The sequence below is a fragment of the Opisthocomus hoazin genome, chromosome Z (assembly GCF_030867145.1).
Source record: "Opisthocomus hoazin isolate bOpiHoa1 chromosome Z, bOpiHoa1.hap1, whole genome shotgun sequence".
NCBI lineage: Eukaryota > Metazoa > Chordata > Aves > Opisthocomiformes > Opisthocomidae > Opisthocomus > Opisthocomus hoazin.
Genome location: NC_134454.1, coordinates 62,222,539 through 62,238,148, shown reverse-complemented (window position 1 = coordinate 62,238,148; position 15,610 = coordinate 62,222,539). Strand labels below are relative to the sequence as shown.

At 41.4% G+C, this 15,610-nt stretch overlaps 1 protein-coding gene across 5 annotated transcripts in view; it reads left to right on the top strand.

Moving 5' to 3' along the window:
* Positions 1-223: 223 nt before the first annotated feature.
* CHD1 (chromodomain helicase DNA binding protein 1) overlaps positions 224-15,610 on the top strand; it is a 55,593-nt gene continuing 40,206 nt past the window's right edge. For 4 of the 5 annotated variants that reach the window (XM_075410784.1, XM_075410782.1, XM_075410783.1 and 1 more), the window contains exons 1-2: positions 224-588; positions 2,551-2,755. In XM_075410784.1, the coding sequence (XP_075266899.1) occupies positions 2,703-2,755 (53 nt within the window). In that variant the 5' untranslated portion in view covers positions 224-588; positions 2,551-2,702. Of the gene's footprint in view, positions 589-2,550; positions 2,756-15,610 lie in introns of those variants that run through there. The other variant, XM_075410786.1, reaches the window with a different exon arrangement.

The window sequence follows — 15,610 nt, the reverse complement described above, 5'->3', positions numbered from 1 at the left end:
CGGGCCGGGCCGCGCCCTGCGCCTTCACACGGGGTGGGAGCTGCAGCCGCGCCAGCGCCCGCACCCCTCGCGCGGGGCCGGCACGGCGCCAGCCCCCGACGCGGCGAGCAGCCCCTCCTGCCTTCGCCTCCCCCCGTGTGAGGGGCCCGGCAGTGTTGCCCGCCGCCCCCGGCTGTGGCTCCTCCTCCTCCTGCCGGTCGGTCCCAGGACGCAGGGCTGACATCACGCCCGGGGTTTCCATCCGACCGAGGGAGGGGGAGGCTGAGCGGAACGGCAGTGTGATGGCGGCGGTTGGGAGGACTTGAGAAGCGGTGGCGGAGCAGAGCGGTGCAGCGCCCACCCCGGTTCTCCCCGCGCCCCTCCCTGCCCCGTTCGGGGCCCCATTGTTCGAGCCGGCGAGCGAGCCCAGCGCGCAGGGCTGCGAGGAGCCGGTGGCCAGCGGGAGGAGCGGTGGCCCAGGCCCCGCCGCGGCCGCAGGAGCAGCCCCCGACCCTGGGCTGCGGCACGAACCTCCCCGTGGGCCGTAGCGCAGTCTCGGGCCGGGGCGGCCCTGGGAAGGCCGGGCCGGGCCGGGCCGGGCGCACGCAGGTAGGCAGAGGCCCGCCATGGCTCCTCTCCATTTTCGCCGGCCGGGAGTTGTGCGGCTTCGGAAGATTGGGGGGATAGGGGGGAAGGGGGGGGCGGTACTGAGAAGATGGGGCCGGGTGACCGCTGTCGGTCACATGAGGCTGGATGCCCTGCGCAGGGCTGCATGCTTGGGCCCTCTCGCTGTTTTCCGCGGAGGGAGAGAGCTGCGACGGCTGAGGCCGGCAGCCAGGGCCGAGCCGGTCTCGCTGGCTCCTGCTGGGGGAGCCAGTGTCGAGCCGCCCTGGAGACAGGAGAGCGGCTGCGGCTCTCCTCTCGCCATGGGGGGCGCCGAGGGAAGTGAACATGGAGGACAGCGACGGCCTTGGAGACGCTGCCGGGGAGCCTTTGCCAGGAGCGGCGCCTGTGCAGGCCGCGACGCTAGTGGAGGGCCGTCTCCGGGGGCGGGAGGCAGCCGTGGCCCGGGCTCCCACGGGAGCGCCCTGGGGGCGGGCGGAAGGAGAGCGGCCGTGGGAGGCTGCGGGAGCGCGGTGCGGACGGACGGGACTCGGGGGGAGGATCGCCGCAGAGCAGGAAGCGGGCAAGTTTCGCCTCTGTTCAAGGTGTTTTCCGGAGTCCAGAGCGTGCCGGACCCGGAGGCAAGGGGGTGTTTGCCCGCGCGGGAGGGCGGGCGGCAAGGAGCCTGCTGCGGGGCGAGGCGGAGCGCGGCCCTGCGGCCGGCCGCGGGGAGCCGCCCGGCTCGCGTCCGCCGCCGCCGTCCCCCGACCTTGCTTTGTGGCTCCCCGGGGTTGCAGAGCTCCTTCCTATCGCATTCCACTCCCTCATCAGCTTTGTTTGCTGGCCGGAGTGGCCCGGTTGTCTGAGCGCAGGGCATTTCCCACCCCGGGGCGAGGCTTCCCCCCCACCCGGTGAGCGCGGGGTTGGGCCGTTGCGTATTAGATGAGAGCACCTCGGGGGCGGGCAGCCAACAGGCGAGCCCCTGATCGCTTTCACACCATTAAATCTGTGAGAGGCGCTGCTGTTTATCTGGTTATCAGTGAGTTTATACTTTCAGTCCCTTTACCGTGAGCCTAAACTTTATCAAGCTGCATCGGATATTGCAGTGATCTGGTTTAAGATGCTCTTGTAGGTGAGATAGTGACCATTCCATCTGTGGTATCTTTCTGGTTTGATGTGGTGGAGACAGTTGTTTTAAACGGGACAATCTTTATCTTCCTGCCTGTACCCACAACTGCATGTAAGCATTATGTGTGTAGCTGGAAGTGCTTCCACTATGTCTTGTGCATGAAATGCATTTTACTAAGCAGATCTTAGCAGAACACAAATATCTATGGGTTTTGCCTATGTGTTCAGGTAGGCAGTTTTTCTTTAAAAGTTAGATATGCTTTTTCCGGAAGTTAGTACAATGGCAAAAATGAAGCCACGAGGTATGGTGCAGAGATGCAGTAAACTGTTCTTCTCACCCTACAGTGCTAAATAGAATGTAATTTCCATCACATTTCCTAATCTGCAGCCAGTGGTTCAGCAGAAATTGCCATCTTTATAGCACCATGAATGAAAAGTTGCATGAGGATGCAGAATGGCCTGTATGCTGGGACCCAACTGCAGTCAAATAAAAAGCTAGTCAGGTCTTTCCTGTCCTGTGTTTTGTGTGTTACATTTAGTTCTTTCAATTTTTTTAAAGTGTAACTAATAAAAAGACCTGTTCTTCTCTTGAGAAGTTTTTTTTTCCTGGATTTCGCAGACATCAAGAAAGGTTTTAAATTTTTATTTTCAGACAAGAAAATGGTGAGAAAAAGGTCAACCATGAACAGGTAACACACAAAAAGCTATTTTTCAGTTAAAAACATGACATCAAACATAACGACCTCTTTCAGTGTTAGTGAAAGACCAAGATATTTTTGTTTTTTTTTTAGTTGCAAACATACTTTCAAATTGTGTCGACATTTTCCTTCACTATTTTAGGTGTTTGGGGAGAAATCTTGAATACCCGCAGAGAACACTAGAGCAAACATATCACCTGGAAAACGTACAGAGTACCAAGAAGGGGATTCTTGATATCCACCTGGTAACTTGAGTGGACTTTTATTTAACTTTTAAACTTCTTAATATTGACAATGAATGGGCACAGTGATGAAGAAAGCGTAAGAAACAGTAGTGGAGAGTCAAGGTAAGCACTTGCTCATTTCAGTTATTCTTGGCTATGTATTCTTCTGTATTTTGTTTACTAAAACTGGTTTATATTTTAGCTGGATGCCAAAGCTTCCCTGTTAGCAAGCAGATCATAGTTAGGAGGACTGGATGTGCTTTCTTACAGGTTCTTGTTACGTTCATGTCGCTTCGGCTAAGAACTGTAATGATATCGTGTACGCCTTACGTGATAAAACAGAAGTAGTATTAAAACTGTGTCAGCATCCAACAGAATAGTAGTACTCTTTTGAGGGAGAAAAACTGTCTGAAGTGTCAAAATCTGAAAAACTGGATTAGAATGTTAAAATAAAGGTACTGACTAAAGTGTAAGGCACACATACGTAATATGTGTTGTACAAAACCCTAACCAGACTATGTCTAAAGGTGGGGAGTGGGCTATTGATTTTAATTTTTGATATAGAGTACTTCATGATTCTTCCCTCTTTAGAGCTGTCTGAGCAGTGTAAGTGAAAGTGTTAACTTTGTTTTCTGAAGTGAAAGTCCAGTCTTCCAACTGTTTTTTTAATTTAAAAATCAGTCCTCTAATACTGAATGCTGGTCTTCTCGCATGTGCAGGGTGTTCATGTTTGGAAGAGCCATGCATCCCTGAAAGATGACAGCTGGTTTGCAGGGGTGGAATTAGGTTCTCTTTTCAGAGCAGTGCTAGGTTCAGAGAGTCGCTCCTGCACTAGAAAGTTCAGATTTCTAAAACTGGAAATACGGTGAATGCTGAAGGTTTAAGAAGTCAAAGTAAACTTGCAAATTAGAACTGGATTTAGACTTCTCTTCTAAGGGGTGATTGTGACCGTGCTGTTAGTCTACCCATCTGTCTTTCTGCTCCGCTTTCTGCTCACAGCCTGTTGAACTATTTAGTTGATTCTGTCAGTCAGAGTGTCATAAAGAAAACTGTGTTCTGCAGACTTTATGGAAACTTCCAGTTGGGTAGAAAGAGATGTAAATTATCGCCTGAATTGAAGAAATACGAGAAGAACATAATTGCCAGCTGATTGGTCAGCATGTGCTGGCCATTAAGCTTGCATGTTAGCACAGTATATGATGGAATGGGAAGAAGGGGAAGAGAGAAGTGTTTAAGCGACTTTAGGTGGAAATCACAAGGAAATCTATGAACAGCAAAACTAAAGAAACTTTAATAACTTTTGTGTATTTTCATGTCAAGCTTCCTGTTATACAAAGGAATGTCCTAGAAAGACAGTAAACTTTCAATCTTGTGAATAATTTATAAGCTCTAATACATAACAATTTTTGAAGATTTCTGCTTCCAGTGAAGTTGATACTGTTCCAGTTAGCAAACAAGTTTGAAGTTTCTTCTAGAAAGGGGCAAAATATTCCTGGTTGCTTAAAAAAAAAAAGTGAAGTATCGAAAATAAGTGACTCTAGTCAAGTGAAAAGAGAAACACTAATAAATAAAGTGGTGTGAGCAAGGCTGGTCTTCTGAACTATACAGCAAACATGAACTTAGCAGGGATGAGTCTGATGATTTTGTGTGTTAATTTACTTACTACTTGAAACAAGCCACCTTGCTAAAGATACCTGGGAAAACTATCGTGACTGCCCGTAAATACTCTGGTATATCAAAGTTATTCAAAAGCTGTAGCAATTCACAAGATGAAACCAGCTAACATCATAAAGTTTTCAGCAGCTTCTTTAAAAGGAGGATGCATATTACTGAAAACTTGGATACTTGTCTGTGAAGCAGAACTTTGTTCTTCATCTTAAATGTCCTGCTGAGCACATCTTAAAGCTTTAAAAAGTTTTAAAATGCTAAAAACTTTCTTCCTAGCCTTGTATCAGTCATTAACCCAATAGCCTAATTCACAGGCAGGTCTTAGAAAGCTTTTTTTTCGTGTTTGCCATGTATTATCAGGAAACTATTTTTGTAAATTAAAGGTGAAAGCTTTCCATTTTAAATAACGGAACCCTCTTCTGTCTAGCCTAGTTCCGTTATTAAAATAATTACTGCAAAAGAAGTGTGACACTTATGGAATATCTTTATATGACTTGCCCCTGTTATTTCATTTTTTTCTTTTTTTTTTCATCATTGTAAGCTTCCAGAACTCTAGATGACTTTTACTCAGGGAGGAGAGTTGCCTTAGCAAGCTGCAACTGCAGACAGGTAGCTAACTGTAACTTGGGAAATGTTCCTGTATTTAGCCTTAATGTCTGGAAATGTGAATTCTTAAGAATGGGAATAGAGATCAGTAACAAAATACGTTTACAAAGCTTCTAGTGGTCCTGTTGCATTCAGAATGCTAGGGAGGGAAGTGGAACCAGTGAAGAAAGCAATTGAGAATTGCTGCTGGGAATAAATTGCAAAGAATCAAACTCTTCAGAATTGATAGAAAAGGAGAGGAGAAGGCAAATACAGTGACAAACTAAACAGTGGCATTGGTGATAACTACAAGAAATCTTTGAAAATTTGTGTCACTTCACAAATTTTACACTTTACAAGTGCAGTAAAGCCATTCATTTCCCTCTGATGCCTGTGTATACTTCCACCACTTGATAATAATTAAATATAGTCTGATGTAGGGAGCTGCCATCATTCCTGTAGATAGTTGAGAGAAGCAGTGGGGCAGGGCTGGATTTACAAAAATACACAGGCCTCTTGGTAGATGAGCAGAAAACTTTCCCTTGCTACAGGTGTGGAGCCAGAAGTTCAGTTTTGCTACAGGCAGAAAAGTGTATCTCTTATAATTTCACAGTTGAATAACTGGCTATGCTGTCTGGACTTCCCCTTGTCTAATTCAGCAACCTCTGAAGCTATAAATCGGTACTAGAACCAAGCATGATGGAAATTGTTGACTAGCATAAACAGTATTACCTGATCTTGTTGCTTGATGTTCTGATTTCTGTGTAATACTTGCAGTGGATTCTGCTCTCCAGCTCCCTGTTTACTTGAAATCACTACTCTGTAATATTTTTAAGTAGCTCAAGGTAAAGTACCGCAGATGTTGTTCATCTGGACAGCAGGTGAGTGTAGACACAAAAACTTCATAGCAGTACTCTAAGAAGCTGACTTTTAAGTCAAGCAAAGCATCTTTGTGCAGTGTTCTTCAACGCATTCTGTTGCAAACTTGAATATGAGTAAATACATTCTAGTTAGATAGTAATAAGAAAGTTTAATTGGGAAGGAGGGCCAGTTATACCTGAACTGCAAGAGAAGCTCCATGTAGAACGGCGACTGCAGAAGTGAAACATTGGTGCTAATTGAATAACAATATGCTTTCCCATCTCTTTGCTCTTCCTATGTTTCCTGCAGAACAAGGTCTAGAGGACTTCAGCAAACCTTCATTCGCTCTAGGTAAAAAGGGATGTGCTCAGTGCAACTTTACTGGAAAGGAGCTGTCTGGAGTGGATTGTGCTCTAGATTTTGCAGAAAGCAGCTGCTTACACCAATGACTTCTCCCATTCTTTACACACTTGAAAGCTGAAGTTAGTAAAAGATACTAGTTTCAGTGGGTTTAATTCACTTTGTGGATTCAGTAGTCTGTGGACCACAGAAGATAGTTAAGTAAAGACTAAAGACTTTGTCAGCTGGCTTCAATTTACTGGATAAACTCATACTTTCCATAGGAGGTAAAAAAGATTAATTGAAAGCCGCAGCTTATCACTTTTAAGAAGTCTAAGTGGGAGTTAGAACAGAGATTCTCAAAGCATATTTGTGGAATTGCGCCTGTGTGCTGGCTTTTTTTTGGTAGATGTTTAATAGAGAATAAAAATGCATAGATAGAGCAAGAGAGAGCATATACATAAAACTATATACATATGTAGATATGTACTTATATGTTATATGCCCAGGAATTCTCAGAGCAGCAAAAGTACCTAAATGGTAAAGAAAACTGGTGATAGAATGTACTGTGAACAGCTAGTGGATAAAGTAAGCTCTTCGCTTTTGTTAGCAGCAGTCTTCTCTTTCCTTAGTAAGTTGCTATTTTATCAGGAATGATCTCGTACAGAATTAAGCATACTAAAGCATGATAATGTGTCCCAATCCAAGTTAAAAGCATCTTTTCATCTTGTTTTGGAAGAGTTCGGATAGAATATGTATCAAAACCCAAGTGTTTTTCATCTAAAAACCTTTCCAACTAAAAGAAGAAATAATAAATTCATGATACAGCTTTCATTGTGCGTATAGTCTCTAGTTTGGCTTTGGGACTCCTGCTGAGTTTATCCAGGTCCCAGTCTTCGCCTAACCTAACTGGCTGGCATACTTGTTCCACATACTTTAGATTCAATTCCACCATTCTGAGAGTTGAAAAATTGTACCCAATACATTCATGTTCCTCAAGACTGGGTGAAGTTTTGTGATACAAGTGGTGTGTACACATTCAAAGGAGCTTCTGGTAAAGACATCGTGCTGCCCATGGAACCAGCTGCATGTTGAAGGATGGTCACATTGTACAGCAGAGTAGTAGGCCCCTGGGAAACCACTGATTCCTCCTGCCTGTGAAGGGTTCCTGGAACTACTTTGTGCTCTTAAAATGTGTGACTTGTGGCTCTCAGAGACTTACAGTGTGATTCATAGGGCCATGAAAGTCGGTAGATGAACAGTCTAGTTTTGATACCTTTGCTTTGGGGAAAGTTTATTGTAGTGGCGGCAGCTGGTAGTCTGCAGGACTGGAAATATAATGCATCTCTTTGAGTTGTTAGTCCATATCAGGAAAATTCAATTGAGTTCATGCTTTGTAATAGCTGGGGACAGGAAATAATACTTGGTAGCCTGAACTTTGTACTGTTTGTTCCCTCTGCTTTTTACTGGCAGTGATATCTGAGATATATCTTCCATATGTATCTAAATCAAATGAAATAATTAAGATTTCTTTAAAAATAAAAAAAACACTTGCATAGCGTTTGCCTAATACTTGTGAACTTGCAATTTAAGAGTCTGACATTTAGTGTCTGTTACTTCTGCACATTTTGGATAGCCTCTTCATATTCAAATGCTTGCCTTGCTTCAACATCTGATTTACTTCAAAAACAAAACAAAACAAAGACCAAAAAACCAAGCAGTCCACTGTAGAAGCTTTTGAAAGACCCTGCAGAAAGGTATCTTTGTTGCTTTTTTTTTTTGGGGGCGGGGGGAGGGGTGTTGAACATTATTTTGCTCAAATCTGTACTCTCTTTCCCTCTTCTCTTTTCCTTCCTTCTTAAAATGGAAGATGCTTAACCTAACGAATGCACTTGAAATCAGTGGTGATAAATAATCTGCTCTTGGATCCATTCTTGACCTAGACCTTACACAGGAGTCTAAATGCTCAATCAATTCTTCTGTAATGTGACTTGTGTAGCTTTCCAAATTATGTGTAATCCTGTCACGGATACCTAGTTTTAAGGGGTAAGCTAGTGAAGCTAATTTTAAGACTATTGAAAAGAACTAGTGAAGACTAGTGACTGTGACAGGATACTTGCTTTTAATCAGTTTCAGTGATCTGTCTCTTTAAGCCTATGATCTCCCCAAAGCACTCTCCACTTTCATTTCGTAGGTGTTTATTAGGAGGGTTAAAAAAAACCAGGTAGAAACAAATGTGAAAAACTACATTCTTTGGTACTTCCATTAAGCAATGTTGCTCTTCCTGCAAAGGAGTTTGTAAATAAATACTGCATTCAGGCATAAATTCGTCTTGAATATGTAGGGAGTATCCAGAGACAGTGTGTATAAAAAAGAACAGACAAATAACTTCAGTGTGTCAAACTTCCATACCAAATCAGATTTTATATGTGCTGCTGTACAAATGCAACTACTTGACTCAAGGGCTAGGGGTGAGAGAGGTTTCTTGACTACGTATCCTGGAAGGTGTTCTTTGTAGAATTCATGCCCCAGGTTTTCAACATACATGAAACTATACATTTTCATGTAAAATTCCCATCCTGAGAACATGCTGCTCATTTTTAGTATATGCTGTTGCATGCGTGCTACTGCAAGTTATTATTGACAACTAACTTTATCATCATTGCTGTGGTTTGTTTGCATGGTGGATATATAGTCTTACTCCAACAATACTGAAGAGATCATCGTTGTTGCTTTATCCATCAGGTTTGTTTCTATAGCATTATGATGCTCTACTATTTTGTACAGTCTTGTGTATTGCTCTCTTTGTGTAGTTTGGGTCTTTCTCAGTTGAACAAAATATAATGAATGTAATGAAAGCTTTCTTACTCAGGAACACCTCTAAGCACATAAAGCTGTTTTGTTTTTGTTTTTGTTTTTTTTTAAATAAGTAACATATATATTTTGTTTGGAGCTGGGGGAGGGAAGGAGGCTTATGTGACACATAAGAGGGACTTAGAAAAGCCAGAATTCCATTTTGAGTAATGGAGGTCAGTGCCTAAAAGAGCACAAATGGTCATCAACAGTTAACGTTAACAAGTGTTGCATTTAAGTATATATTATGTTAAACACACCTTGTATTCTGTAGCTTAATTTACTTCGCCCTGTTGTGCCTGTCTACACTTCCTATTCTAATCTTGATAGTGTTTATAATGTCAGTTGGCATTTGGTTTCTTGGAAGCCCGTTCATCAGTAAAGAAGATAGGAAAAAAAGCAAGTTAGACCACAAAATGGAGTTGGTTGGAAGAGGTCAGCAGTACAAGACTAGAGCAAAGGAAAGACCTAATGTGACATAGTGGAACAAGGTAAATTTGACAAACACAGGTGAATAGTTAACTAAGAATGAAGTCTTGTATGATGACTGTTTCTCTGATTATCTTTAACATATGTATGACTTTTCTACTGGAAATGTTGGGCAAAGAAGATAGGCTCCAGCTCTGGATTGTCCTGCAGGGAGACTGTCTTGACTATATTTGGAAAGGGTGAGAGGAGGACAGGAAGGTCCGAATTTATGCTAGCTGCCTGAAAATAGTGGAGATTTTCTCTTACTTTGCGATTTTAATCAGGCTTTTTCGGAAGAAGGAGGAAAGAGGATACAAATTCACAGGCAAAAGGCTGGTTAATTTGTACCCGAACCATCTCTCTTACGCTACCTGAAGTGTCCACAGCATGGTGGGTATGGTGTCCAATTTTGCCTCTTGCTGAACTGTTCCCAGTAAAAGCATCTTAAGCAAAGGCAGAGATCCTGGCCTGTGCAGGAAGAGAAAATGGCACGAAATGTGCTATGTCTCTCCTTTTCTGTAAGGGGAACTCTGAAGAGCAGGGGACTAGAATTGCTGTTCCTGAACAAATATGTAATGGCATTAGACAGCAGCTGACAGGTAATTCTAACGGTATTCTAATCCTTGACTGAGGAAATATTTAATGTTCCTTACATCCTACTTGCAGAGATATGATACCAGAAATCTTGGTAATTAGTAGTGCCAGTTCAGGTGATTAGTTTTGTGGATGTCACTGGTGCTACTTTGAATTAATGGGCATTACTCATTGCAAGAAAAGTTAGTCAAGTCATTGACCCTAACTAGACTACATCAGACAACACTTAAAGCTCTTTAGTTATAGAAGGAATTTCTTATAGACTGTCTCAAAAAATGCCAGGAAAATTGAAGAACGCCATAGGCAGAGGTGCAAAAGAAAGTGGCCAAGGGTGTTATGACTACCTCACAGCTATTATCTCCCTGAATTTATGCTTAAACTTCTTTATTACAGAACGTAGGTTCGGTTTCTTTAATGCAAGTAAACTGTCTTGCTGTCAGACAGGGATTTTTTGTCTTTAATGCAACAGGTATTTTAAAAGTGAAGTTTTAGTACAGTGTGAACTGCTCTCGCTTATCCTTTGGTTTCCAATGGTAGCTTTCATTGCTTCTTTATAGAAATTATACATGTTTTCTTCTTGGATTGTATCTCCTGTCCTTCTCCCCTTCAAAGAAGATTAAACCATTTCTGGAATTCTGCTGATACAAGTTTTTAAAATAAGAGATTACTTGTCTTCAAGCTCTGAAAAGCTTTCAGACTTCTCTCAAGCTGATTATGATTGGTTTTGCCTTGTTATAGCTGGCTGTTAGGGTATCTGTTTCAGCAGATCAAGAAAATGTCATCTGAGCTACTAGAAATCTGTTTGAAACTTCCATATCCTTTATGTCTTCTCATGTGAACTTCAAAAACTCAAGCAATTATGTCTTAAAAACTGTGGCAAACAAGCTCTCTGTATTTCCAGTGATGGTGATAGACACTGCAGTGTAACAGGAGTTCTGCATGCTGTTGCCATTTTTTTTAGTCAGCAATGCCATGCTCCATGGGAAAGGGGAGAAGGTATTACACCATGTAGCAGTTTGAGTACTTCGCATGGAATGTGTGCGTACTAAAATTGAAAACTACCAAAAAAACCTTTTGAATGTGAAATCTATTTATTTTTTTCTAAATTCTGTATCGATTTGTGCTGTTTTATACTTTGGTTTCAGGTTAGCAGTCTTAAGAAATATTACCTGTTTACTCCTGCTTGTTTGTTCCACTTCACTGGCCCTTTAGAATGCTGAAAACAGAGGCTGTTTTAAAAAGCTGATGGATGGTACTGATGCCAGGAGAGGGGGGAGGGAACCGAAGGAGAGGAGGATTGGGGGAATTGTAGAGGGCAGCAATAACAATGTCAGAAAAAGTTACTCTTGTAGAACCCTTATCAACAGGTGAATGTATTAGTGAAGACTAAGAGTGTTTTCACAGTGAGGTAGCTCATACTACTGCTTGTACCATTGTGTGAAATTGTGTGAAAATAGGAGCAGTTAAAGGGAAACTTCAAGTTCCTTTTTTCTGAGTTCCCCCTTTGCTGTGAAGAGATGACGGATGTAAATTTTCTTATTGAATGCATGTGTGTGTGTGAAAGTGTGTACCTTTTCTTAAGTAATTCCATCTTTACTCTTAGGGTTAGCATCTAGCATACTAGGATTTAATCTGAATTACTGCTTATGTGGAGGAGAGTCATAAGTAATCCTGTGAAAGGGATTACAGATTTATGTTGTTTAGTGGCCAAGGCTTGCTTGATGTGTCTGGGTTAGGGAGAAAGGAAGACTTCTCTCTATTAGCGTTAGTGCAGTGGTCTCCAAAATTTTTGTTTGCATACTCCTATCAATAAAAAATATTTGAGCACACACCTCCAATGTACGTATAGTTCATTTATATACATGTACTGCCATGCTAATACTTACATTATGAAATATACACAAGGAATGGAAATCTTAAAAGGCTGAGATAAAGATTAAATAACATTTAAAAATATTTTACTTTCTTAATGCAAAAAACCCTTTTTGCGCTCACTAAAAAAAAATCTGAATATTCTTATGTACTAAAATCTTGGTTTAACACTTTGTGATACAGTGGTTTGAACGTATGGTTCTAAGTTGTTTGTTTTGATGCTTAGTTTTAATGGCTGGCATAGCTGAAAAAGATACCTCACTCCAGTTGGAAGAAATGCATCATTGAAATGATGCCGTGAAAAGCCGCAATTGAAGACTCGATAGTCGGAAGACTATTAAGCAGGTATTCTTTATTACGGCGCTGGGCACACGGGGGATCTCTCCTCCAAAAGTGTGCACCGAAGAGACACAGTTACTAGGTATTTATGCTATGTTAACATACATATTCATTACATTTCCAAGAAATGTTTATCGTGGTAATGGTTTTTCGAGAACTCATTAATATATGGTAATGTCCGTCGCACATGTTTGTTTGGCGTCTCTCGGCGGGGTCTTCAGATTATCCTGCAGCCTCCTTATCTCTGTAGTTTGCATACCTGTTTTCCCAAGGCCCAGGTGCCTAAAGGGATTATTCAGGAGTCCCTTGTCTTGCAACAGTCCGAATTGTTCACAAAGAACCAAGACTTGTTTTGGTTGTGCAATGATTCTGACCACCCGGAAGCGATAACATCCCCTACATGATACATTTGTTACATTTGCAGTTATCAGTACATACTAAATTGTGATACTGTTTTTTTTCAATCTCATAAACTACTTATGCAAAGGTTTTTATTAAAATTTGCCTGCTAAATTTCCATCTTCACTGGTGTCAGTCAGTTCTTGTAAATTAATCAGAAGGGGTTGGAGTTTATGTTTTTAACAAATGGATTCAAAACCCACTGTAACTTTTTGGAATATTTTTTAAACAAGTTAGAAATTTCTTCTCCGTCTTTTTAAGTGTACTGATATTGTAGCTTTTGTAGGTGACACACATTGTTTGTGGCATTAAAATCACATAATGATGGAAACACTTCCAAACGTCTGTTTTCAGAATGCGTTCGACATAGCATGAGTTTCTTTTGAAAAGTATTTATTTTCTTATTGTTAAAATGTCACTTTCACCTGGAAGGGATACACTAAGTGTGTTTGTTTTTTCAAAAGTATCTGCTAGGTAGCATACTACTGGTGACCACTTATTTTCACAGAAAAGGTCAGTTAATTTGGAACTCCTGTCTTCTTTTTTTTTTAAAACAAAGAAACAAACAAAACCTCCAGACCCCACCAAAAACTAATCTGCAAGGTCAACAATGTGTTTAAGCAGTGAACCTGTCTTGGTGCAAAAGATTTTTATAGTCACTCCCCATCTCATTACATAGTATTGTAAAAGAAATTTACTATGCAATAGTCTTGTTTGCATAAAATTAACCACATCGATGATATCCTTTCATACTTTCTTTGCTTGTGCCTGCGGATTCTTTGCTGCAATAGCTTGCCTGTGGTTGATGCAGTGGATGGGTTTCATGTGTGGTGCTATCTCTATCACCCTTACTAGAATCTGTTTTTTATTCTAGTCAAAGCAGGCACTCCATCAGTGGTTACACTCGCATGTTTTTTCCATAAAACTTTTTTTTTTTAAAGTTGTTTACTGTTGAGAACGTATCTTCTCCTGTACATCTTTCCTTTAGTGGCTCACAAAAAAGTAATCCTTTGTGTATTTCATCATTGAAACAGAATCTAGTAAATACCATAAATTGGGACATGTTAGAAGCATCTGTACTTTCGTCCAGTCATAGTGCAAACCTTGTACAATGCATGACTTGTTCTAATACTTGTTTCTCCAAATCTTCACCAATGTTTTCTGTGCATCTTTCAACAGTTTGCTGACAAAGACAGGCACTTTCATTTGTCACTGTTGTTTTCCGTGCATTATTTTAGCCATTTTTACAGCAGCAAGAAGTAAATTCTCCAATGGCATGTGGCATTTTTGTCCCTTGCATTTAGGTAAAAGAACCACAAAAGAGGCATCTAAGCGTTTATAATTAAATTTAGTGAAATTTTTATGAAGTACAGGGTTGCATATTGCATGACTTGAAACATTGCTGGAAAAAAGAGGTTTGTATTTGTGTTCTGGATGCTTAGTTTTCAAATGTGTTGCTGATTTTGATGGCTCATACTATAGTTGGCTAGTATCTCAAAGGACATTATACACTTAATATACACTACTGTTAACAATAGTGGATGTAAACACATATTTCAAATAGTTTTGGTATTTCCGATTATTTTGGTACAACTTCTTGTCAGATGCCATTGGATTGTCTTTTTTTTTAACCTTACAATGTGGCTGATGAAGAGCTTTTACAGGAGTAGAAGTGTCAGCCCTGCCATTTCTTGTTTGCTTGTGCTCACAGTATTGTTATCTTCAGTCCACTGTTACTTTGCAGGAATCTTTTTAAACCACCTCTCCATTTTGTTAGGGTTAGTTTGGTTAAAACGAAGTCATATAATCCATAAATGCACTTAACCAGGCACGCTGCAGTATGCTGGGAAAGGGAGTGAAGGAGTGGTTGCACTACTGTTGACCCAACGCATTGTGGAGCACATAGTTCCCCTAGGACACCTCTCGTACCTTATGTGACACAGGACCCTTAGGCGTATGGACTGAGTGATATTGGCAGTACTAATCTATATATTACATGTTTATAAAGCTGAATTTGTGGGTTTGGGTGTTTGTGTTCCCCCCCCTGCCCCCCATGGGTTGTTGGGTGGTTGTGTTTTTTCTGGGGTGTTTGGTTGATTTTTTTTTTTTTAAGATTAAAAATAAATCTAAACAGAAGTGCCAGTATTTTCTTCACATACCCCCATGGGTTGTCTTGCGCACCTCCTGAGTATGTGCAACCCACCCCTCTTAGGAGACCGCTGCCTTCATGTGCCAGTAGTTTTGTCTTAACAATGAAGTGTGGTGAGGCTGGGAGAGGGGGGAGCTAATTCTCTTTCGTGAACACCTTAGGGCAAATACTGCAGCCAAAAGATTGGTTCCTTAGAGAATAGTAAAGCCTTCAGTTAAATCCTGGCATTCCTCACATCACTTAGAAGAAGCAAGGGTTGTCTTTCTCACAAGGGAGGCTAGCGTTCAGAGATAGTTAAAGTCTTGAGACAGGGTGACTCTTGAGTCCTGCTTATGTGATAATGAGAAGCAATGACTTATTGTTAAATTTTGTCAAGGTCAGCACTACATGTGAAACAAAAATAAAAAGCCAGGTACAGATAATGTTCCAGTGACTTTACATCTGCAGAGACAAAGTGCTAGAAAATACTGGTCTCGGGATGTTGAATTGATATGGTGTAGCAAAATGCTAGCATCTATGCTGAATAGAAGTTGAAACTGAAAAGTACTGCTACACTGTTTTTTCAGTATGACTTCATTTTCAGTACCCCATTTTGTCATTATGGACACTGCTTAAGAGACATGACTAGAAAATGCCACAGAAACATGTTACTTTTCAATTTTTTGTGAGGGGAAAGGTAGTTCTTTTTTCTCCTCCTTACATAACACTTCTTCTTTTGTTCAAGCAAGTCTTTGCGTATTTTGGTGGCTTTCGTGATCTTGATTTTTAGAAAAAGTTAGGTAGGTCTATGGTTTTTATTTTACTGCTGCTGCTTTCTTACAAGTATTATTTAAAAAACAATTAAGATGCTC